Source organism: Gorilla gorilla, chromosome 18, assembly GCF_029281585.2.
Source record: "Gorilla gorilla gorilla isolate KB3781 chromosome 18, NHGRI_mGorGor1-v2.1_pri, whole genome shotgun sequence".
Lineage (NCBI taxonomy): Eukaryota > Metazoa > Chordata > Mammalia > Primates > Hominidae > Gorilla > Gorilla gorilla.
In genome coordinates this window covers 75250021-75276185 of record NC_073242.2, presented here as the reverse complement: position 1 = coordinate 75276185, position 26165 = coordinate 75250021, and the positions used below count along the sequence as shown (strand labels likewise).

At 41.0% G+C, this 26165-nt stretch overlaps 2 protein-coding genes and 1 long non-coding RNA gene across 6 annotated transcripts in view; 2 read left to right on the top strand and 1 right to left on the bottom strand.

Moving 5' to 3' along the window:
• Positions 1-3042: 3042 nt before the first annotated feature.
• On the top strand, positions 3043-4994 carry LOC101129148 (putative uncharacterized protein MGC34800). The gene is given in 2 exon segments (XM_019011666.4): positions 3043-3693; positions 3695-4994. Coding segments are annotated over 2 exon segments (522 nt in total). The 5' UTR covers positions 3043-3420; the 3' UTR covers positions 3944-4994.
• Positions 4995-6395: 1401 nt separating this feature from the next.
• On the bottom strand, positions 6396-10707 carry LOC129527778 (uncharacterized). Its single transcript, XR_008672844.2, has 4 exons — positions 10430-10707; positions 9777-9923; positions 8316-8490; positions 6396-6706 (listed from the first exon to the last, which is right to left on the bottom strand). It is a non-coding gene; the product is annotated as an uncharacterized lncRNA (long non-coding RNA).
• A 694-nt stretch (positions 10708-11401) lies between these two features.
• CCNYL1B (cyclin Y like 1B) overlaps positions 11402-26165 on the top strand; it is a 53933-nt gene continuing 39169 nt past the window's right edge. Inside the window, exons 1-6 of one of the 4 annotated variants that reach the window (XR_008672842.2) lie at positions 11402-12060; positions 13393-13452; positions 15797-15831; positions 19347-19452; positions 21187-21287; positions 24267-24302. Coding sequence is in view for 1 of the 4 variants with exons in the window: in XM_019011665.3 (XP_018867210.3) it covers positions 13958-13978; positions 21187-21287 (122 nt within the window). In the remaining 3 variants the exon portion in view is untranslated. Of the gene's footprint in view, positions 12061-13392; positions 13453-13957; positions 13979-15796; positions 15832-19056; positions 19453-21186; positions 21288-24266; positions 24303-26165 lie in introns of those variants that run through there. The other 3 variants (XR_008672843.2, XR_002003024.3, XM_019011665.3) reach the window with 3 other exon arrangements.

Sequence of the window (26165 nt, the reverse complement as noted above, 5' to 3'; positions counted from 1 at the left end):
GAGAAAAATCTACCAAGCAAAAGGAAAACTAATAAAGCAGGGGTTGCTATTTAAATTTCAGTCAAAACAGACTTCAAACCAACAAAGAACAAAAAGTCAAGGAAATTACATAATGAAAAAAACCTATCCTTAATATATATGCACCCAATACAGGAGCACCCAGATTTATAAAGCAAGATCTTACAGCCTTATGAAGAGACTTAGATAATCACACAAAAATAGTGGGGGACTTCAATACCCCATTGACAATATTAGATCATCCAGAAAGAAAGCTAACAAAGATATTTGGGACCTTAACACCTACCTAATGGTCCTAATAGACTTCTAGAGAGCTCTCCGCCCCAAAACAACAGAATATACCTTCTTCTCATCTGAACATGGCACATAATCTAAAATTGAACAGACATTCTGTCATAAAACAATCCTTAGCAAATTTTTAAAAACCAAAAGCATACCAAACACATTTTGAAAACATAGTGCAATAAAAATAGAAATGAATACTAAGAAAATCTCTAAAAACTATACCATTACATGGAAATTAAACAACCTGCTCCTGAATGACTTTAGGGTAAAGAATAAGATTAAGAAATAAATCTAGAAAATCTTTGAAAATAATCAGAAATAATTTGAAAGAATAAATAAGATTAATAGACTGCTAGTTAGACCAATGAAAAAATCCAAAAGATTCAAAAGAGAAGATCTAAATAAACACAATAAGAAATGACAAAGGGGACATTACTACCTACCCCACAGTAATACAAAACTTCTGAGATTTAAACACACACACACACACACACACACACACACACACACACACACACACACACTCTATGCAAACACAAACTAGAAAATATAGAAGAATTGAATAAATTTCCTGGAAACTGACAACCTCCCAAGATTGAACTAGGAAGAAATTGAATTCCTTAACAGACTTACAATGAGTTGTGATATTGAATCAGTAATAAAAAGCCTACCAACTAGAAAAAGCCCAAGACCAGATGAATTCATAATCAAATTTTACCAGGTGTATAAAGAAGACCTAGTAAGATTCCTACTAAAACTATTTCAAAAAATTGACTAAGAGTGTTGGGTCCCTAGTTCTGTGGAAAATTCAAGCAGGACAGTCAAGCAGACCTGTGGAGGGGGTCCATAATACCTGATTTAAAACTCATGAGAGATCTCAAGCCATAACTCTACAGCCAAGTTGCTCTCAAATTTCTGACCCATAGAAACCATGATAGACAATAAAATTATTTAACCAAGCTATTAAATTTTAGGGAAATCTGTTATAAACTCTTATAGCTCCACCCTCACTACTTAATCACCTACCAAATACCCCACCTCCAAATGCCATCACACTGGGCGTTAGGTTTCAACATATGAATTTTGGGGGAAGGGCATAAACATTCATCCTATACCACAATAAACTCATGTCAATGTAAAAGCATTAAGAGAAAGGAGATTTTATGTATTTTGTGATTCACATATTGACTTAACAACATATGTCGAGCAAAAGTGTACAGAAATACTACAAGTTAAGATGAACATTTTATAACACTTTATAAAATAAGTATGTTGTTTAATAAGACTGTCATATTTCTCTTTAAATTGCCTTCACATATTTTTCACTTATCCCATTTTTCTTAAAAATTATATTAATTATTTAGTGTGATTGTTCTAATGGGTGTTCAGAACCAATTCATTATATTTATTATATTTCAATTTATAGAAACAAAAACCTTAGGATGATGAGTTTAGGATAAACGCTCAGCAAATAAGCTTCTACTTCCAAGTGTAAACTAAGGAGTGGTGTCCCCTCGCCCTTTTTCCAGTCTTCTTCTGGTTTCAGTTGCTTCTCACCATTGCTGTGTGTCATCATGAGTACTGGCATTATCATCATCTTCCCTAACAGATATTGTTCTGATTTTTCTGTATGAACAAACTTGCATAAAGCACAAATGATTTTATTTGTTAAAAGTACAAGTAATCTCTTTAACCTTTGATTGACTCTTTTTCTAATTAATATTATTGACAGTATGCTTCTTAAAATGAAATAATTTTCCTAATTTATCTTTCACTTTTTGATGAAGTGGAGTAATTCAAGTAAAAATTGGAACTATTTATCCACAAGGATAATGAGATGCCCAGAAATGTGTCTTTAAAGTATTTACCATAGAGCAACATGAATGTCAAAATGCCGTCTGTTAGTGAGTCATTGTTTTTTTAAAAGATTAGTGATGGCTTTGTAGTCTTTCCGGGAATACTCTGAAATACCGGTTACGGATAGCTCTTCGTAATTTGAAAAACATAAAACAGTAATAAATTAACAGCTAGAATTCTAAAATATATTACATAGAGAAAGAAGGAGAATTAAATGAAGCAATGTCTCACATATTCAGCATTTTGGGGAAACTCATACAAGTGAATTTTCTAGGATGAATATTTATATTTTTTGAAGTAATCAAATTTAAAGAATTGTAACTGTTGGTTTATTTTTCTTTGCTTCTTAAACATTATACACTAAAATCATGTCAGAAGTATACCATATTCTAATATAAAATAGTTCCATCTTTAGTGAAGGTCAATCTCCTGACAGTGTGACTATTTAATAAAGGTAGAGATATGTGATCGCTGCTTCCAATTTGCCTTGAATGAGAAATTTCCCATACCATTGGAATTCAGCATAAACGGAGAGTCACCATGCTCTGAATGATGGTCTGAAGGCAGGGATGCTGGAGCATAAGGTAGAATTTTGCTATAACATTGGATGTATTAAAATATGTATCTTTTGATTTATATTTATTACATAAACAATTCTAGCAACCTCATTTCTTATCTTCCCTTCTGTTAACTCAGAGACGTCCCTGTTTTATTTTTTTTTCTTGGTAGTTTTCTGAGCTGTTCAATCTTTCAGACAACCAGCTTGTGTCTGAACATATGTATGTGTGTGTGACGCATGCACATGTCACAGAGTGAGCTGTTGTGTGTGCACATGTGTGTGTGTAGATGGTTGAGAGGCACCAATGACAGGCTGTCTGGGTGCAAGCAGGCCAAGCCCCACTCCTCAAGATGGAGGAGGAGCTGCTGCTCCCGGCGGGGACTCCCCAGCAGGCCACTGGGGGAAGCCCCACGACCCAGACAGCAGGTGGAGAGCAGCAGCTGGCCGGAGATCGACTTCAGCGAGAAACTGTGCGGAGCTCCAGCAGCTGGACTTCCTGGAGCAGAAGAGCCGCTGAACCCCGCCCCTGCTGATCTCACTGAACACAGCCTAGGGCCCCACCCGCCGAGGACTCCAGAACCTTCTCCTACCAGCTCGCCCAGAGACCAGGCCAAGAGAGTGGTCTCTGAGGAGCCCGCCAGAAAGGCAAGGCGAGGCCCGCAGAGAAGGATGCCGAGCCTGTAGAAGCAGAGACGTCGGGGATGGGGGACCTGCCCTGGGCGCCGCCAGAGGCCCAAGCGCCCAGCACCGCAGGAGCTGGAGACGTCGCTGAGCACCAGGTGGCGCCGCCGCGGTTCCTACAGGGAGCCTGGAGGCAGGCTGCGGGGTGGCTGTGCCGGGAGACTGGAGCGGCTCCTGGCTCCGCGCAGGCAGGGCCCCCAGAGACAGCTCATGCAGCAGATCCGCAGCCCCGGGGCCCTCAGGCACCGCCGCGGCTACCGCCCTCGCTCAGTCCCGAGCGCGTCCACCCTGGCCCAGCCAGCTGCCCCCGCTGAACCTGCGCCGGGCGCTCCGGCTCTCCGTCCGGGCCCCAGCCAACCCCGCGGGCTCAGGCTCCCAGTTCCTGTCCCAGCCTGCGCCCGCTCCAGCGCCCCCGGCTCTCCAGCTGCTCTTCCTGACTCCTATCCTTGGCCGCCCCCAGCGCGGAACCGATCCGCGACCCTACCTCCAACATCGCGGGTCTCGCCTCTCGCAGCCTTTTTGGCGTCCGCGCCTCAGCGTTGAAGCCAGGGCCCCTCGTGAGCTCGGCGCCCAGCCTGTCAAGTCCTCTTCTGCCTCAGCTCTCACAGCAGTGTCTTCCCCGCCTGCTGGTCGGCATCGCGCCACAGCCAATGTCTCCTGTTGCTGTCCGCCCCCGCGAAGCGCTGCAAGGGCCAGCGCCCAACCTGTCGCTGCGGAAGACCCGGGCATAGAACCTGTCCTGGTGCTGGGCAAGCGCTTCCGCCCCAAGTCCCCGACCTGGGCAACCTGGAGGAGCCCAGGGAATAGCGCTCAGGACCCAGAGGTTGGACAGCCAGCCCGCCCGCCCGTCCCTGGCCACGAGGCGCCCCGGACCTGACCACCGCCCCCGCCACCTCCGCCGGTGGGCAAGGAGGGTCCCCTTTCAGCCTGCAGTTCCTCAGCAGAGAGGAGGGCCCTCCGCAGGCCCGCGCCCGGTCCCACACTGGGGAGAAGCCGTTCAGCGGCGCCATCTGCGGTAGGGCCTTCACCACCAAGGGCAACCTCCAGGTACACTTGGCACTCACATGTGGAATAACCACCCTCACAACCTCCCCCAAGGCGGGCTGCTGCGGTGGAACAGTCCACGGCTCTGCTAGGGGATGATGGCCTGAAGTTCTCTGAAACATTCCGGAAGGATCTGACCGCCCAAATAATGAATGGCGACCCCAATTTTTGGAACCAGGAAGCTGCAGCTCATCCCCAGGAGCTTCCCATAAAGAACAATGAGATTTCCATCATTCAGAACAGAGGCTTTTCCCAGATCCCAGGAAGTTTTGGCTGCTGCACCATCCCTCTGGGTACCCTGGGGTGCAAAGAGCGCAAAATAGCCCTCCCATTGTCAGTCTGGACAACGCACCTCAGCAGCCTGCACAGCAGGCAGCGTCCATTCGCCAGGTTACCCAGGAGAACAAGGAGATGGTCTAAACTAGCTGAACACACGGGACTCGCGTCCTTCAACAGTGAGTCTGACTGTTCTTGAGAACTCTGCAACCTTTGAAGTGAAAAAAAAAAAAAAAGGTGATTGCAAAACGGCCTCAGGAACAGAAAGAGCCCAGGCAATCCTCACTTCTTTTCTACTAAAACCCAGTAATCCCTAGAGGGAGAAAGGGCGTCTCCTGCAGTATTCCAGTGAAACTCGCTGGTTTTGCTCGAATTAGACACTTGAACTATGTTTTTAGAACTCTTCATCTTAAAAGAAGTAGTTTAGTAGTCCAAATGCTGTGTATTATGACAGTGTCTTCCTCTGACGTATTTATAATGTTAAGATTATGTGGGCAACAGACAATATAATAACCCTAACCTTAAATGAAGTTTATCTACTTCTGAATACATCTGGCTAGGTAAATTTTTTTAAGCAAGATTTGTTTTACTATAAATAAGTGGATTATTTCAATGCAATGTGAAGTTCTATTGGGAAAGAGAGCATGCTTTGTGTGTACAAGTACCTGTCAGTAAGAAGCTTTTTTTAAAAATTTAAATGAATGTAGCCACTATGTGGACAGTTATTTTCTAGTGTGGTCTGTAGCCCAATGATTGGGGAACAAGTTACAGACAAAATATCATAAATTATTGACAATATTATAAGCAGTTGTGAGTAAATATTTTACATTATTAAAGCTGTGCAATAATAAGATAGTGTTTCCGGGCGGGCACGGTGGCTCACATGTATAATCTCAGCACTTTGGGAGGCTGAGGCAGGCAGGTCACCTGAAGTCAGGAGTTGGAGACCAGCCTGGTCAACATGGCAAAACCCCGTCTCTACTAAAAATACAAAAAAAGCCGGGCGTGGTGGCAGATGCCTGTAATCCCAGCTACTCTGGAAGCTGAGGCATGAGAATCTCTTGAACCTGGGAGGCAGAGGTTGCAGATCAGGCCACTGCATTCCAGCTTGGGGGATAAAGTGAGACTCTCCAAAAAAAAAAAAAAAAAGAAAAAAAAAGATGGTGTTTCTATAATGTGATTGCAAACTTTTAATGTATACTATTGGACTTTCTGTATTTTGTATTAGAAAGGTTTGTTTATAATTTGAACATTTAAAATTATATAAAGTATTTCATGAATCATACTCTAAGGAAAATGAAAAAAACAATGTTTTGTTTGTCTTAAGATCAAACAATGTTAGAAATCTATGCTACTTTAACAGAAGAGCCACCAAAACGTGTTAGCTCCTCAATACAATAGGAGCTGCTGTTTCTTAAAATGATTTAACTTTTCTACAAAGCCCATTTAAAAACTGTGATCATCCCTAATGAAACTTTGATGAATTAATCTTAGGACTGTGACATCAGTATAAGCCAGGAAGGAACTAGGAAAACACTGTTAAATTTTACTGTAAGCGGGTCTGTCTCTCTCTCACATTCCCACAGACAAGATTGTGACTGTCTGGTAGCACTGGTCATTTGGACAGTTAACCTGAGAAAAATAGCCAGTGTCTGGCATCATAATCACTCATGGCTTTGACTTTTTCTGGTTTCCTGATTTATTTATTATCTTTTCAGATGAAAGCAAAACACAATGTCCTCTGATTATTCGGAACACAGTCTGATGCTGATGGCCTGTCCATTGTATCCAGTGAGAAAACAGGCCAGGACACTGAGGCAGGCTGAATCAAAACTTGAACAGAAGTGTTGTGTGTATCCCCTCATTTTCACGCATTTCAAGTGTGCTGGCACCTGACATTATAAACTTCCAACAACAGAATTGTTCAAGAGATGTTCAAGAGATGTTCTGAGTAGCTGAGTGACAGTGCAAGGAGGTGCATGGTTCCTGAAGAAACAATCAGACAGTGAAGTCTTCTCAGTTGAGACAAATAGAAAATCTCTTTCTCACATAACTACAGCGATAACAGAAAATATTGTAAGAGGATGAGCTATTTTTGCCAGTGCATCATTGAACAAAAAAGTTTCAAAGACTCATTAGCTGTTTACTTCTGTTGGAAATTAACGTTGAGCTCTAAAAGTTTTCCATAGTGTTGAGATGTAACTCCCCCACGTCATACCACATGTTGTTCCCCATCATAAGATGTTGTTCCCTCATCATAAGATGAGGGATTGAGGGTGTTGCAAGCATTGGGAAAAGAAAACTGAGGTGGCTTAATGTTGCTGTGTTTTAGCAGTTGAATGCTTTATTATTTATCTGGTTTTTTTTGTATGATTTTTTTGGTTAGTATTTGGTACCATGTAGTGCTGTGTCTTCTCCCAAAAAGATTTAGCTTAGGAAAGAAATGCAAAGTGTGGTTGATAAAATGGCTCATGAAAGTGCAGTGAGACTGACCCCATCCTGTATTCAGGGATAGGCCATCCCTCTCTGCCAGTGAAGAGAGACACTATCTTTATACCGTAATACCAGGTAGAGCTAGGGCTTCCCTGATCCAGCTGGGGATTGTTACCTACACCCAATATTGTTTATTATTAAATCTTGTGGCTTGAAATATCTACTGATTGAAATGGATGTCTTGGTCTAGGTTACTATTTTTGACATATGTAATTGAAAAAAAAAAGCAGGATGTATATTTTAATTTTTTAAAATTTACCATTTTATTTCACGTTATTGTACCAAGCTCATGAAATGTTTTACTATTTGTCAGAAAAGTGACATTATGGCACATGCATTCTAAGATTTAATACATTGTTTTTAGGGAGGTTGAAATACAGTATCCTGAATCTTAAATATTATAGAACTTTTAAACAATTTGGCTTAGTTGGAGAAGGCTGGGGTATATTTAAGAATGTTATGTGTTCTGCATTACTCCTTAAGAAACAGATTTTCAGGCTGGGTGTGGTGGCTCACGCCCATAATCCCAACACCTTGGGAGGCCGAGGCAGGAGGATTGCTTGAGGCCAGGAGTTCGAGACCAGCTTAGGCAACAGAGCAAGACCTGATCTCTATAAAAATAAAAAAAAGAAACACGCTTTTGAGATAATAGTGGTAACACCTGACTCTGTTACATATCACACTAAGACTAATTGAAGATAAGGAAAATTGGTTCTTGAGATAACAGAGACAGAGTAGACAGAACACATTGATTTCTGATGTAACACATAGTCAGTGTTTGAGGAAACTGTTTATAGAAAGTGAAGCCAAAGTTCTTTATTTTACCAAGGTAACTTTTAATAACCCAACTGTTGGATGAATAAAGCTTTTTAAAAAATTTGAAGCAAATGTTACTCATCATTTAGAGTCTGGATGTCCCAGTTCACAGGGTTACTTCTGAAATGTAGAGCACATGCAGCCTTCTGATCAAAGGAGAGTGAGGGGACTGCTCCTGCCAGGGCCCAGTTCAGCCGCAGGACCCCATGGCGGCCCATGGTCTTGGTCCATGCTGTGGGAACAGTACAGGATTTATTCACTCAATAAACATTCACTAGGGGCTTACCATGCCGTGGATCCTAGGAGTCTGCAGAACACATCCAGCTGAAACCCTCTTCTGCGGTAGACCTTCAGTTATTCAAATACTACTCTCATTTTTTCACTGAAATGTTGTCAGTCATTCTCAGGATAAACATCACTTGTTTCTTTAACAAGTCCTCACTTATTGTGGTTTTCAGTTCCTTCATAATCCAGCAGTCATGGAAGGAAATGGGAGAAGGTGGGAGAGGGCTTTCCAGTTACTGAATGGAAGTTGGGCTTCCAGTACCAAGGACTTTGGGAAGCAGGCCATACCCTTTCAAGGAGTGCGTTATGAATGCAGTAATTCACACAAGTATTAGACATTACAACATATATGGACTGTAAGTTTTTGTGGCTAGAGGATTCACTGGTATATTCACGGGGAAGTGAATGCTTTTGTGAGTGAGTTTCTTATCCTGCAGAAACGCTTTGGGACCACATCAGGCTGCATCACATTGACTGTCTCATGTTGTTTCTCAAAATAGTCGTAGATTCCATGTGGTTAAATCACCCATTTTAAAAGCAAAGCCAAATTTATTTCCTATGACCTATTTGACCATATGGTCATAATTCCTATGACCAATATGACTATATTATTTCCACATTTCCTGTGACCACAGGAACACCTCAGGGCATCACTAGACAAGTAAATTATGGTTTCGACAAGTATCCACTGGTACAGAATCATTGAATGGTAGAGCTGGTCAGGGCTTTAAAAAGTCATCTATTCCAATGCTGGTAATTTGCAAAGAAAGGGCTGAGAATCACAGTGATTATATAACCTGCCCACAGTCACAACAGTAGTTAAGTAACCACACTGGGACTCGTAACTCCATATCTTGAATTCTAGACCAGAGCTCTCTATCCTAAAGCAATGTTAGAGGTACTCTTTTTAATTATAGTAATAGAAAGTAATTTTTTATGCAGACTGGCTCTCACTGTGTTGGCCAGCCTGGACTCGAATTCCTGGCCCTAAGTGATTCACTCGCTTTGGCCTTCCAAATTGCTAGGATTACAGGAAAGAACCACCCCACACCTGACCTTTGGAGGGACTCTGGCTTTGTGTGTTTGGGCTAGCCTTCCTGTGTAGTCAGTAAGATGTTCCTGCAGTGTACTTTGGGATCTTTCTGCACAAATTCAGTAGATTGTGTGATTTTTTTTTTCATATAATAAATGTATTGCAAATAAATTTACAATAAATAAGCTAGACAATTAATTCACAGTTAGTAACCTACGGCCTAGAAAATTTCATTTCTTTATCCACACATGTTTATAAGGAGATGATTGAAGAAGTAGTCTGAATATGCAGATTCCTAATCATCCCCAAGAAGAATGGAACCACTGAAAGGCAACCTGGGAGGGTGTGTGGGGTTGTTCTGAGGTTGTGAAAGCCACCGAAATTCACACATAAGGGGATAGTAAAAGGGAATCCACATCTTTTGAGTACCTTCATGTGCTGGGTATAACTTGGTCTTCGTTAAGATGATGCACCACCTTTGGAGTCAGACAGAACTGGACTGAATCCCAGTTCCATCGCTTATTACTATATGATGGTGAATGTGTTTTTAACTCATCTGAGTCTCAGTTGTCTCACCTATAAAAGATGGGGTTGTTATGAGGCTTACGTATGGTACATATGTAAAAATCTAGACACAATGTCTGTAATTTTGTAAGTGTTCAATATATGGAGGGAGCAGTATTATATTTCCCTCATTTAATCTTTAGAGCAAGTTTATAAAATTTGTGTTATTATTCATATTTTTTAGATAAACCGAGGATGAGAAAGATTACATAAATCACTCCAGCCTGGGCGAGAGTGAGGCCCTATCATATATATATATCCTATATATAGCTATATATAGATAGTTTTAAGATAACAGATAAAATAAAAATATCTCCAAAATTTAGAAATTTGTTCCGAATTAATCAGTGTCCCTGGCAGATCATTTAAGTTAAAATTTTTCTTCTGATACTTGCTTTAGTTGTCTAAAAATTCATGCCCTTATACTTGATCCTTCTACATAAGCAGAAGTCTAATTCTAGGCATTGTTCTTTGTCGGGAGCTATGCACCTAGTACATAATTAATTAAAAGTGCTTACCTGTCCGACTGCAGTGGGTCACGCCTGTAATCCCAGCACTTTGAGAGGCCGAGGCGGGTGGAGCACCTGAGGTCGGGAGTTCCAGAACAGCCTGACCAACATGGAGAAACTCCGTCTGTACTAAAAGTACAAAATTAGCTGGGCGTGGTGGCGCATGCCTGTAGTCCCAGCTACTCAGGAGGCTGAGGCAGGAGAATCGCTTGAACCCAGGAGGTGGAGGTTATGGTGAGCCAAGATCGTGCTATTGCACTCCAGCCTGGGCAACAAGAGCGACACTCCGTCCCCCACCCCCCCCAAAAAAAGCAATTATGATCACATTTAAAATCTTATTATGTGGTGGTTTTCTCTCCTCTCCTCCCTTTCCCTCCTCTCCCCTCCCCTCCCCTCTCTTCTCTTCTTTTCTTTTCTTTTTTCTTTTTTGAGACACAGTCTTGCTCTGTCGCCCAGGCTGGAGTGCAGTGGTGCGATCTCGGCTCACTGCAACCTCCGCCTCCCAGGTTCGGGCGATTCTCCTGCCTCAGCTCCGGAGTAGCTGTAACTACATGCGCATGCCACCACACCCGGCTATTTTTTTTGTATTTTTAGTAGGGACGGGGTTTCACCATGTTAGCCAGGATAGTCTCGATCTTCTGGCCTCATGACCCGCCCGCCTTGGCCTCCCAAAGTGTTAGGATTACAGATGTGAACCACCACGCCCGGCCCAGTTTTCTTTTACATAAGCCTCTTCTTTTGTTGAAAACATAAGATCTTCCTCACAGTGGAGAAACCTGAAAGCTCCCAGCAGCCAGCAATGAATGAAAGGTGGGGGTGGGGCTGCCGGCATGGCAGGGCCTAGTGAGCCTTGTGCCTAGGCTCCCACGTCACAATGGGGGCGGGGCGCGTGGAGGGGTCTCTGGGCCTGATTGGTTCCTGGGAACCGGGAGGGAGCTCTGGCGGTTGGCAGGGCAACCTCCTTCAGTTGGTGGGAAGCGGTGGAAGGAGGAGGAGCTCCATCTGTGCTCTCTTCTCCGCAGTCACAGCTCTCAGGCTCTTTGCATCTAGACCCATTCTAAATAAACCAAGCAGATTCCCAAGGGACCCTTGCAGACAAGTCAGCTCAGGGGAGGCGGCTGAGGCGGGGTGCGGGCTGCTAGTGGGGTGCAGCCCCATAGCCGGGGCTGGCCCTGCCAGCGTTCCTTTCCTGGGAAGAGGTGGAAGTGCTGAGCTCTGCAGACTTGGAAGCAAGGGAAGGCCCAAGATGCTGGAGAGGAGCCGGGCTACCCCATGGGGAACACGCTGAGCTATTGCTTGGGCACCAACGCCAGCCTCAAGCGGGGCCAGCGCAGGAGGTCTGGGGAGCTGTCCTGCAGTGCTGACATCTATGAGGCAGCGTCAAGCAAAGGTGTAGGCCAAGGCAGAGAGGAGTGGAGGCGCCGCAGATGGAACATGCTGCTCCCTGATGCCAGCCCCAAGCAAAGCCAGCGCAGGGTGCTGTGGGCGGAACCGCCCTGCAGCTATAACTTCACGGAGGCAGAGGTGGCAGTAAAAATAAAAATCCCCACACCCCACTGCTGTGGAGCCTGCCCAGTCGGATTTCGGAGCCCGCGAGGGCCATGACCTGCAGCACATCAGCGACCAGCAGATGCCCAAAAGTAAGGAGGCGACTGATAGTGTTTGCCCTCAGGCGAGCCTCTGGCAGCCGCTGACCCAAGGTCCCCCCGGAGGCATCCACAGCCTCGGACTCCTCCCTCCTGCCCCTAGCCAGCTTTCCTAGGCCCAGGCACCAGGCAGGAGGACTGGCCTTGCCTCGTGCCTACGTCCCCCACCTCCCCCCTGCAACCAATTTTTTTTCCCTGTAGCATCTGGTGGTTTCTCTCCTCCTCCCTACCCCAGTGCCCAGTTCTGGCCCCTTTCTCATCCCCCAAGGCTAGGCAGAAACGATAAGTTTTCAAAATAGAAAATGTATGCTACAGATTTCATTGCTATAGAGGAAGTGTCTTACAGCTCTTCTGTTTAAACATTGGTTGACCTCTTAATTTATTTAAACGTTTGAATAATTAAGCTTCATGATGAATGTGGCTTTGTAGCTGGAAAGTACTGTACTCTCGGAATATAAAAAAAATCGTGAAAGAATGAACAAAGATAGTATGTGAATGAATTGTACCTTTATACACAAAGCATGCAAGTGCTTGTGAAAGTTTTTCCTTGTTTGGTGGTGTAAGGTAGGCCTCGGAGTGGTTTTACACACTGGGTAGTAGATGGGTAGTGTTGGATGAGAGCCCAAAATAGACTCTTTATATCATTCTTTAGGATTTACAACACGTTTTCATGTAGGTGTCATATATCACCCTGTCTCTACAAAAAAAAAAAAAAGGGTTAAAAATTAACCAGGTATGGCGGCTTGCACCCATAGTCTTAGCTGCAAGAGGATCTCTTGAGCCCAGGAGTTTGAGGCTTCAGTGAGCTATGCTGGCTCCATCGCACCATTGCATCACTCCAGCCTGGGCAACAGAGTGAGACCCTGTCTCTTTAAAAAATTGTTTTTTGCCCAAAACAGCTCTTTATTTTAACATATTTGCTATATTGAGCCGGTGTCTGACAGTAATTGACCACAGCATTACTTGCTGCTTGAGACTTTCCCTGAAATGCGCTGGTAATAGCAGCATAGAGGAGGGTGGGTATATTTGATAAGTAGAAGGAGGAGGGCGTGTATATGATTCATCTAAAAGTGGCATCAGTTTATTTAGGCGCAAGTTCTAAAATGAAGTCCCAGACACAGCCTGGTTTTATTCCACATACGTGGAGAACTTCTGTGATTTTTGCATTCTCCAGTAGAATTGGGACATTGTGGCCTTTATTTTCTTTACATTCATCACTAAAAACTTTTCTCAAGACTGTTAAAAGTGATTAAAATGGATGTGTAGCTTTAAAAAGAATCTTTTCTACTCACTTAAATTATCACATTTTTCCTTCTTCCTCTACAGATTTTGCTTCTGACCGTCCAAGGGAAAGCACACTCTTCCTGAGAAAATATCAAATGAGTGGTAAGAAAATATTGTTTCTTCCTCCAAGCAAAAAACTACAAACTTTCTGTTTTATGTATTACAGAAAGTAGAGGAACTCAGATATTAGTTTAAAAAATTTCAACTTTTTATATATTTACTTGTCTTATTTTAATATGTGACATAATTTCCTTTAGTTGACACTGTTCATGGAAACATGCAGGCTTTATGTCTCCACGTTTGATGACATTTTTATCAATGCAATTAATTGGCCACACGATTTGGTGTAGTAGTCATGGATGTATGCCTTTTTCTTCATACATCTTTGCCATTTTTCCCTTGCTCCAAAGAGTACATGTTAATGATGAGTGATAAGATTTAGGCTACAGCTTGGATTTCACTTGAACAAATCAAAAGAATCTGTTGTTCTAGATTGGATCCGTGATTTTGGCCTCCTTTTTACACAGTGCTCTAACCGCATGAGCCTGTCACATCCATGTTCATGCTACTCAGAACTTTTTCATTCGAATGTAATGGAAATGTAAACATGGCCTGTGCTGTTTTCCAGGTTAGCCTTAGTGTGTGAAACTAGTGTAAAGTTTCCACATCCTGTTTGTTTTAGAATGAGAATTAGAACTGTAGGAGTTTTCTGTACTCCTGCTTATTTTTTTGTAACATTCTGCTAAATCTTACTGTTTTTTCAAAAAAGCCATACACCATGTTTTTCAGTTGTTTTTCAACAGCGAGAATACAAGAAGAGGGGTTTCTATAATAACATCTGAAGTAACGCAGCACAATAAAAAATGGGTTTCTCCCCTGCATTTTCATAGTTTGTATGGACTTTGCCTGTCTCGAGCTGGTAACTTCTGGTTAGGATTGTTGTATTTCTCAGTTTCTTCCAGAGTCATGGGCTTCTCACACATAGAGTGTATGGAAGTGGAAGAAAACCTACCCCATGCCCCTGTCTCTTCAGCAGTGAGAAATGTGTGTCAGTGAGACCAGCTCAACTTCAAAGAAGGAGGCATTGTAGGGAACAAAGTGTGGCCCAAGTCCCCATTGTAGCTTTTATTCTTTGGACCTGTATTAGAATGAAATGATTTTGTGTCCTGAGGATACCAAGTTCAATTAGGTTGGCACACTCATGTTAACATTTGAGTTAAGCTAGGCTACTTTTCAGTTGTGTAAAGACCTGTTTATTTTTTCAGTAACATATTAGTAGATGACCGATCAGTCATTGGATGCTTGCAGGGATTCTAGCGCATCTAAAGACTGGCTCCTGGCCAGAAACTGGTTCTTAGAGCTGTCAGCTATTAGATCCTGGTAATGAAAGTAAGCTATGTGTAAATGTAGAATCAGAAAACACTACTGCTTAGGGGTTCAGATATACAATAGGTAAATTTTTTATTAGCTAAATTTCTCATCTGTCCTGTATTTTGGCATTTCTATGAAGGAATACCTGAGACTGGATAATTTATAAAGAAAAGAGGTTTTATTGGCTCACGGTTCTACAGGCTGTACAGGAAGTGTGGTGTTAGCATCTGCTTCTGGCAAGGGCTTCGAGAACCTAATAATCATGGTGGAACGTGAAGTCATCTCTCACATGGTGAGAGGAGGAGCAAGAGAGAGTGGGAGGTGCCGCCTTCTTTTAAACAAGCAGATCAGGCCAGGTGCGGTGGCTCAAGCCTGTAACCCCAGCACTTTGGGAGGCTGAGGCAGGCAGATCACTTGAGGCTGGAGTCTGAGACCAGCCTTGGCCAACATAGTGAGACCCTGTCTCTACAAAAAATTTAAAAATTAGCCAGGTGTGGTGGTTCGTGCTTGCAGCCCCAGCTACTCCGCAGGCTAGGGTTGGAGGATCACTTGAGCCCAGGAGGTCAAGGTTGCAGTGAACCATAATCACGGCACTGTGCTCCAGCCTGGGCATCAGAGTGACACCCCATCTCAGAACAACCACAACAACAGCAAAAACCCAAGAAGATCATGTATGAACTCAGAGCAGGAACTCCCTCATCACCAAGGGGATGGCGCTAAGCCATTCATGAGGGATCTGCCCCCGTGATCCAAACACTTCCCCACCTCCAACACTGGGGACTACATTTCAACATGAGATTTGGAGGGCATACACGTTGCCTAATTTGTTTTGCCTTTCCTTGTGTACATGGGGATTCTTTCATTTTTGTGTAATAGAACATCTGTTAGGTCAAAAATAAAACTATATTTTTAGATTTTACTTTATGCCAGATTACTTAAATGATAACTTTTGTTGGTAAGAATTTTTTAAAATGGAATTTTATCTTATTTTATATAGTGATAATCAGATGATTAGCAACTACTTTTATTCTACGGTATTTATACCAGAATTGATTAGTTATTTTTTCTTTCTTAGTGTAAGAAAAGAGGAGCAGCTCTCACCTATATTATGTAAGTAAACTTTTGAAAAGTTAAGAAATTAATTGTTTGAATTAAAAGTCTGTCATGATTCCTTAAAAATTTAACAGGGAGCCAGTGCTGTTAGCGTGATCCTTTTCTGATGGACTTTCTAAATCTCTTCTATTTTCCTAAGTATCAGATTTATACAGGAAAGTCTGTAGCTTACTGTGCCCATTTTTAAGGGTGATTGTGATATTATATCACAATTTGGTTGTGATATAAATATCTGCCTTAAATATTTAATCTTTTGTATTCAAATAAAATTAAAAATAGCTGAGTCTACTTTCTCCAACACTTTCTGCTGACTTCCTGTCATAGCAGGTGAAAGCGTAGCTTCCTCACTCCACTGTGACCTTATTTCCCTCCCCGTTTCTTTCACCTGTAACCCATTTTTTATTAAATCATGAATTGATATTTACATGATTATGACTATGCACATATTATTCACTGCTGAGTCATGTAGTGTTCTGACTGTGCCTCCTCCTTGAGCATCCTTCATTGTTTCTCTTAAATATTTCTGAAATCTGAACACTTCAGCACTTCTCCCAGATAATCCCCCTTTTCCTAGCCCATGATAGCTCGTAAAGCCAAATGCGACCATTAGCCCCCAGCTGGCCTCTTTGTTTTCACATCCTTCATTATTTTGTGTGTAGAATTAATTTTCTGACTATGTTCCTTTGCCTCTTTTTTAACAGCTATTCTTCCCCAAGTGGTGTAACATTTGTCACATGCCTAACAAAAATAATGTTTTATTTACTAAAACATATGTTCTGTGTTTTTTCTTGAAGGAACTTTCCTTGGCCTTTGGTTATCCTCCTCCAGGATAGACTGTGTTTCCCTAGGCTGCCCTGAGCCTGTTTCCCTGGGAGCCCTCTCTGAACTCTTATGCGCCCACTCATGTTGGATCCCTGAGTCCTAGACTGTGCATTGCCCTCTGCCTTGTATTACTCCCCAGTGGTGCTGGAGCACAGTTTCTGAGGAAAGGCTCATGGACACACATGTATAGAGATCTAGCCTCTCTCCAAACCCTTCTTTTGTTATAGAGTATAAAATTCTAGAGTGAAAACTAAATTTCATGGCTCTGAAGACATTTCTCTATTGTGTTTTCATTATACTGTACTTGAAACTATTGCCATTGTGTGATACATCATATGTAACCAATTTTTACATTTTAGAGCTTTTTAAGACCTTCTGTATTCCTGGGATTCGGAAATTGTATAATACAGCTTTGTGGGGACCTTTTATTTTATTGCAGCCATTAAGTCTGCAGACTATCTCTTTTAGAGAATTGTCCTATATTCTCTGTTTTATTATTATTTTAGTATTCTTATGATTCAAATGTTCGGCCTCTTATACCAGTATTTCTGCATTGATCTTTAATTTCTTCCCCTCCTATTTTCCAATTTGTCTTGTTCTGCTTCTTAGAGATTCTTTGACTTTCTGTGCTAACCCTTCTATTGAATTTTTAAAATCTCCTTAAGGGTATTTTAAGATTTTTTAAAAAAGTTTTGCTCCTGAATTTTTACTGGTCCCAGAATTCCTTTTTCCTGTGGTTTTGATCTCTCATTGGAGGCTTCCCTGAGATGTGTGGTGGTCTTTGCCTTTCTCTATTTGGAAGCAGGACCTTTGTTCACTGAGGGGTCTCATTGTGGGGATTTGGAGGTCAAGCCAGCTTTTCTTTTGGGGAAACTCAGTGTATTATATGTGGGTATTTTCTTTGCAATGATTTAGTTTTCTTCCAAGGAGGATCTCCCAGTTTTCTGCCTGGGCAGTGCAAGCATGGCTGCTGGCTTTCTAGAAGCAGGGTTGGGAAGGAAGGTGCAGTTTCACTTTGTGTGTGCAATTTATTCCCATTTCCCAGGTTTTAGCCCTAGTAGTTCTGAGCCCAGAAACCCTCAGGTATAAAATATCCAGAGAACACACATCCACATTCCTTCTAAGATGGGAAGAGAGGTGGACTTGGGGCTCTAAGCACAGATTTACAGTTGACCTTGCTGGCTTCGGTTGTATATTTCACCCTACCTTCCCAGGTACCATGTGCCTCTGATTTTGGAGCCTGAGTTGGGTTCTTCAAAACAAAGAAGATCACTTGTTTCTGTTCATGTCACTCCCTGTCAGCTCCAAAGTTGTGCTTCCATGTCAGTTGCAACTCCTCTATCAGCTTTTCACCTTGCATCATTGACTCAGAATGATCTGCCATCAATCCTGTCTCCTGGTCCTATGTATAATGTTTATTTTATGAATAATGCTAATGAGATTTCAGAAGGAAGAGAAAATAAATTTCTGGTCAATCCATCATATTTAATGATTTAACCCATATATAAGTGTAAATCTAAGTTTAAATTCAACATAATTATGACATTAATTCAGACAATTTATATTTATACTTACAATAAGCACATAACACTTTTCCACTCAGGCCTTGTGTAAGAATTCTATTCAAACTCCATACATGCCATGTGGTCCCATTGCTGTGCAACATAGATGGAGCTGTTTTTGTTAGTACACAAAATGTTATAAATTTTTAAGTTAGCTAAAAGTCATTAATTATTTTAAAAATATCTGAAAGATGTCTCTTAAAAAAATGGGGAGAAAAAAGTGATCTTGAGAGGTGAGCATGGTGGCTCACACCTGTATCCCAGCACTTTGAGAGGCTGAGGCAGGCAGATCACTTGAGGCCAGGAGTTTGAGACCAGCATGGCCAACATGGTGAAACCCCATCTCTACTAAAAATACAAAAATTAGCCCGGCATGATGGCACATGCCTGTATTTCCAGCTACACAGGAGGCCAAGGCAGGAGAATTGGTTGAACTTGGGAGGCGGCGGTTGCAGTAAGCTGAGTTCAGGCCACTTCACTCCAGGGTGGGAAACACAGCAAGACTTCCTCAAAGCACACACACACACACACACACACACACACACACACACACACCAATATATGTTCATTATATGAAATTTTAAATAGAACAAAATGGGGACAGGTATCACCTAAAGCTGTACCAGCTAGTCTGTGTTTTGGTGCATTTTTTTTCTGTTCTTTTTATTCTCATATATGGATTTTTTCTCGGAATTGACTTTTGTTACCGCGTAGTATTATGCTGTATTACCCCTAATAGTGGTGACCTTAAGGGATACTTTCTTTCACTTTGAATGAAAGTATCTGAATGAGTCCATTTTTATTTTTCATGCTATTTTTGTTTTTTCCAGCAATAAAAGTATGTACATTGACATACATACACTGTTAATGTAAAGTATATACATTAATAGAATAGCTTAAGAGACATAAGAGTTTAGCTAGAGTTAAAACATTTCTACCTTGAAGGAGAATTTGGTCCTTCAAATAGTAATATTGTTCAAAAACATCTGGGATTTTTGTTAAGAAGTAAGTGAATTTACAGTGAAAAGCATCTGAAACAAGCAAAATGGTGTTAGACTGTATGGATATTTCTGATTATTGGCTACAGGCAATTTTTAAATACTGTGTACTTTTATAAACAACCGCTAGATCTCCTCCCTACCCTGTCTTTCATGTACTTGTGGGAGACCCTGATGGAAGAGTGTGATAACATGATGCAGACAAGCATATCCCAATAGGAAGAAGGAAGGCTCATGTGAGTTATTTTTTTAAAAGCTAAAATAATTGGTATTTTGTGGTTTTAAATAATGCCGTTGATCTCTTCAACCATTTGGTGACTAGGATTTGGTTACTGCCATTATTTTTAAGAAAGAGCATTTTTTTTTTAAGACGGAGTCTTGCTCTGTCACGCAGGCTGGAATGCAGTGGCATGATCTCGGCTCACTGCAACCTCTGCTTCCCAGGTTCAAGCAATTCTCTGTCTCAGCTTCCTGAGTAGCTGAGATTACACACAACCGCCACCGCCACCACACCTGGCTAATTTTTGTATTTTTAGTAGAGACGGGGTTTCACCATCTTGGCCAGGCTGGTCTTGAACTCCGGGCCTCATGATCCACCCGCCTCAGCCTCCCAAAGGGCTGGGATTACTGGAGTGAGCCACTGTGCCCGGCCAGGAAGGGCATTTTTTTAAACATAGATGAGGCAGTTTCCATATTGACTGTTGCACTCTCGACAAATGAATAGATACTTTTAAAGTGTTTTATAAATAATTTATTTTCTAGAGGGCTCAAAAGGTTCACTGTCACCTCTCTGATAGCACTGCAGATAAATTTCACCAATTTGTAACTGTAGGAAGATTTACCTTCCAAATTGTAACTGATTTAAATAACTTGTCAAGCACTTATTGAACTCCTTAATTTCTCCCACATTCTGTGCTCAGCAGCTGCAGGTAGGAGAGGAAGGGCCCTCCCTCCCCTGGAGAGGCTTTCTTTTTCACCAGGGGGATGCGTTGCAGGCAATTGCTATCATGTAACACACGGTGAATTAGACTGACGAGTACACAAAACCGGAAATGTTCTGTGGTGTGGCTGCTGGCAGAGGCATCCCAGAAGGCAGAGGAGGTGAAGCTTGCTGGGATAAGGAGGAAAGAAATAGGTATTCTGGGCAGAGAGCAGCATGACTGAGGCAGGACAGTGCCATGATGTGTGTCAAATTACTTACAGAATAAAATCAATCAACTTTTGAAATGAATGCGAAGTATTCTCGGAAGTTCTCATTTGAGTAATGTAATAGCAGTCTTATGTAAACACGAAGTGAAAGTTAAATTCCTGAAGTGGTTTTCCTCATCTGATTTTCAAATGTGAGAGAGTCTTAAAGTAGTACTTTTTCTATCTTCCCCCAAGGAAACAGGCCCAGAGAAACCCATGGCCCCTCAATTGTTTGGTCACTGAGCAGCCCTGGCACACAGAATCTCTGACTCTAAAATTCTGATTCCATCACACTGTCTCTTGAATGAGTATATTTAGGATTAGTAATTTAGTGAATGTAGTATTAGGTCTTTATTTACTGCAATAACAATGCTGTTGTGCCAATATTATTTAATATATGACATTTTGTTGTAGTTAATGAATAATAGAAATAGAAAATCTCAGCTGCTTTTTACTGCATAATAAAAAAACCATGAAATCTTATTTTAAACTTTTCTCATTATTTATAAAGGGAATTCATAATAGAGGCTTGCCAGGTTTGACGACTGGTATCATAGCAAGGGCAGCATTTTATAACCCATTCCTCGAACATCATCTGAGGAAGTTAAGCACCTCCAATGAGTTTCCCACAGAGCTGCTCACAATACCACACTCAGGCAGGTCATGGGGTATAAAAAATACCTTAATGCTTTATTATTTGACATTTTGACTAAGGAAAAAAGCCCACACTTTTGTAGGTTCAGCCTATTGTGACATTTTTCTCTATCTTCCTTCTCCTTCAGATACCTGCATGTCATCTTGATAGAAAATACAGCTCATGTTCCACCATATTGCTAGATAACAGCACAGCCAGCCAGCCTGATCTTAGACATACATTAGAAAGGTGAGTAAAACGAGGCTGCCAAGGGCTGAATGACAGACCCCCATATGCTAAAAGCATCACAGCCATCCTCTGTCATTTCAGCCATTTGGTTGCCCTTTTCAGCAAGCAGTTTAAGAAGTTGATATCAATGATATATGGATTTCTGGGACCTAAATATGAATTTTCTGTTTCTCTTTTAACCTTAGATGCTGTGTGGTAGAAGGGAAAGACAGATAGCAAATAAGCAATCCCAGAAAAAGAGTAGCTATTTATTTGATGCATTTATGTTATGACAGTGTTGAACCTCATGGGAAGGAGAGGTGCTTTTTATTGAATGTTTCTGGGAAAAATTATTAGTTCTTTACAGGCCAAAGACGATGGGTAATACTTTGGAAACTACTCTTGAAAGAAGGAACAGCTTGTCCTCCAGTGGGGCTATAGTATATCTGCATTTACATTTTGCCATCATGCATGAGCACTTCATAGGCCACAATCAGAAATGCCTTTTCAAAACACCCTTGAACGATGGGTTCAAGTTTATTTAAAAAGTCACAACAAAGACCAGTTCCACTGAGGTGTCCAGGGAACATTATTAACATCTCCTTAGATTACGAGCATTGATTTTTGGGAAAACAGTTTGAGGACTACTACCTTAGCATGTTAATGTCCTTATCCCTAACTTAACTTTCCAGTCTATAAACATGACTAGCTTACAAGCTTAATTTTGTTTCTAATGTACTAGCTTTTTAAGCTAATTTGTCAGTAACTTCTACTTTAATTAAAAATGATAAATTTACACTCATAATAATGTCACTTTCCTCTCTCCTGTGTAACAATTATTGAGATCAAATTGTGTTTCATCAGGAACTGGACTCCACCTGTGTCTAAAGCCCTGAGTTTTGGCCTCTATGGAGTCATCACCTAATGTTTGTATTCAGCCCTAAGTAAAAAGGCACTCTGTTTTGGCTAGGGTCCCTGGTTTCTTATGATTTCAAAAGATTTTGATGTTTCAGTATGCAATTCAAAAGTAGTTTTTAAGCTTCACCTTGCTCAAACAAGTAGAGGTTCTGCTTTTTCTTTCAGCATAGTCTAATTCTTACAAGTTGTTTTAAAATAGATTATTTTTTTCTTTTTTAGAGATGGGGTTTTGCTGTGTTGGCCAGGCTGGTTTCAAACTCCTGGTCTCAAGCAATCCACCCAACTCAGCCTCCCAAAGTGCTATGATTACAGGGATGAGCTACCACGCCTGGCCTAGAAGTCTATTTTTGAAATACAGTTAGTTTTAATTTGCTCTCAAATTTTAGAAGGGATCATTTGGTATATTTACTTTTATGAAATAAAGATTTACTGAGCAAATTAATAGAGCAAATTGGCTTTCAGAAAGATTTTGAAAAATGTTTTCCATGGTTAGTAGTCCATTGTACTCAAAGGGATGAGTGAGCCATATTAGAATCACTTATACCTGTTTCTTCAAAATGTATGTCTGCAAACACATGCATCTTCCCAGCTCCACATTCCCTCCATCTCTGGCACTCACAAGCCTTTTAGAAAAATGGTTAAGTATGTGAGGCATCATTATATGGATAAAAGCATCCCAGATGATTCTGACCTTAACCCTAACTCAGTCATTCTCAAACTTTGCAGCACATTGGAATCACCTGGGGATCTTTACCAACAACCCTGATGCCCAAATCATACCCAATGCCAATTAAATCAGAATGTCTCCAGCTGGTGGTGAGGCTGTTTTTAAAGCTCCTCAGGTGGTCCAGTGTGCAGCAAACATGGGGGCCACTGCTTCCTTTGCACGGAGGAGTGATGGTTCTAACGTATAAATTACACGTTTCCCTGTCATTTGCTCTTCTTTCTACTCATAGAGCCTTTCATCTGTGCAAGTCATTTCTATGTATGTGTGCATATGCTTAAATTTAAACCATACCACAGTGTTTTGTGAACTCCTGCAGTTCACAAAAGCACTATGTGGGGATCTTGGGCAAGTCAGTTTGAAGCCTTGGTTCTCTTATTTATAAAATGGGTAGTTCATGGAGTGTCATGTAAAGTTCAGTGGCCTTTTCAGCATGTAACTTCAAATTCTGTGATTTTGAAATCAATTTGGAGATGAAACTGTTTGAGGCACTATAGAAATATCGATCTTAGATGGTAATAATGTTGTAAGGTCTACTTTTTACAACTCAAATTTGCCTTCTCAAATTATTCTGAGCCTCATTTTAAATGCTGAGGGCAAATGGAAGCACAGAACTTATCCAAGAGAAGCCCCTGTTTGCTGACACACACCATCTGAGGATGACTGAGGACCACAGTAACATACATCTGAAGAGTTGTATTTGTTCACTAATATTTTGTTTAAACGAATGTGGAAATATCTGTCATGAATATTGTATGATGCCGTGTTATGCTCTTTAGTGCTGCTTATTTCAGGATAGTTACAAGTGTCATCAATTTTTGTGTGCATTATATTTACTAATAAATTTTCTGTTAATAATTATGCAGAGGTGATTTTAAATTACTTTATTTGGTATAAAGCACAATCATTGTGTGCTTTTAGGGAACTAATGATAAATGGGTGAGTAGGCGATGGAGAACTAAATCAGCTGAAATGCAGGGCCTAGCCACTTAACAAGCAAAACACTACTATATGGCCTAAATGTAAGCTTATGTACACATAGATGTAAGTGACTTGCACAGGATGAAAGGTTCTATGGGTAGAAGAGCAAATGACAGGGAAAATATGTAATTATTTATATATAATAACCATCAGCAGAAACATCTTCTAACAGCATATTGCCTAGCATTTTGGTTCTCCCATTTTCACTATAAAGTCAGAGAGCTAAAACAAAAGAAAAGTGCTCATATGGTACTGTTTTGAACAAGAGGATTTCAGGGCCACTGAGAGAATTCCCTCCTCCCCCTTTTAAAAACATGTATTCAGGCCTAACCAATGATAAAATCAGTTCTTACAAATATATTTTTTTCCCTCCACAGTGTGGCTTTGGCAATATATTATAACATAAAGCACAGGTGAGCTCTTTGAAAACCTGCCTTGTTATTCCAGCTCATCACTTTGTATAATATGAAACATGCTGTTAGGTCATAACTATAGACATAAGCTTTAGAGTGCTTACTTTACAGTATTAAAGTGAATCATTTGTGGGTTTTTTGGTCTGTAAGACTCTTTTAACTCTTAAATTATTGAGGGTCCCAAAGTGTATTTGTTTATGTCTTGTTTGCAATTTATTGTAAAGAAGAAATAAAAAGATGAACTAGCCTCATGAAAATGTGTAGTAGGAAAAATGTGTATTTTTAAAGCTTTCAGGTAATCATGGGTATTCTTTAACCACACCAAAACTTCACAAGTGCTGACTTATTAAAATAGTTATAATGGGATTGTACATATCAATGAATTCATTCCACTAATACTCACTGATCTTTCTCATACCATAAATGGATCTCTCCACTTACTGGCTTTTATAATATTATGCATTGGCTATTTGGAAAATATTAATTCATGTTCATTGATAGTGTCAAAAACTCACTTTCATTAGTATCACCATGATTATAAAAATGTCTTCAAATATTGAGATGCCGTCAAGCTCACAATAGTAGGTATGAGTTTTCCAAGTCCTGATTTTTAGCTTGAAAGCTTTAGCTTTATTATAGACAAAAAATACTTGTTATTTTCCTTGAAATGACAGACTCATTTGACTTCTTTTTGAGAATGACAGTCAGTCAAACTTTCAGATAGAAATGGTGTTCTGTGAAAAATTGGCTTGTTCAGCTCACAATTAAATCACAAGTGCTTTTCTTTAACATACCCATACTTCAGTATGCAGAAGTGGTTTATGTGAACTTCCTACTTTATCGGGGAAACCAGCCCCCAATATTTCAACATAGGTTCTTTTCTATTTTCTTTAAGTGTCGGCCAGTCTGGGAAATAAAGAAAAAGAGTACAAAGAGAGGAATTTTACAGCTGGGCCTCCAGGGGTGTCATCACATATTGGTAGGACTGTGATGATGACCCTGAGCCGCAAAACCAGCAAGTTTTTATTAGGGATTTTAAAAGGGGAGGGGGTGTATGAACAGAGAGTAGCTCACAAGGATCACATGCTTCAAAAGGCAATAAAGATCACAAGGTGAAGGCAAAATTAGAATTACTGATGAGGGTCTATGTCCTGCTGTGCACGCATTGTCTTGATAAACATCTTAACAGGAAACAGGGTTCAAGAACAGAGAACCGGTCTGGCTAGAATTTACCAGGCTGGAATTTCCCAATCCTAGTAAGCTTGAGGGCGCTGCAGGAGACCAGCGCGTATTTCTGTCCTTATCTCAACCGCATCAGACAGACACTCCCAGAGCGGCCATCCATAGACCTCCCCCCAGGAATGCATTTCTTCCCCAGGGTTATTCCTTGCTGGGAAAAGAATTCAGCGATATTTCTCTTACTCGCACATCCATTCATAGGCTTTCTGCAAGAAGAAAACTATGGCTGTATTCTGCCCAACCCTGCAGGCAGTCAGACCTTATGGTTATCTTCCCTTGTTCCCTTAAATCGTTGTTATTCTGTTCTTTTTCAAGGTGCACTGATTTCATATTGTTCAAACACACGTTTACAGTCAATTTGTACAATAGTGGTCCTGAAGTGATGTACATTGTCAGCTTACAGATATAATGGGATTAAGAGATTAAAGTAAAGACAGGCATAAGAAATTATAAGAGTATTATTAGAGAAGTGATAAATGTCCATGAAGTCTTTACAATTTATGTTCAGAGATTGCAGAAAAGACAGACATAAGAAATTATAAAAGTATTAATTTTGGGAACTGATAAATGTCCATGAAATCTTCACAGTTTATGTTCTTCTGCCTTGGCTCCAGCTGGTCCCTC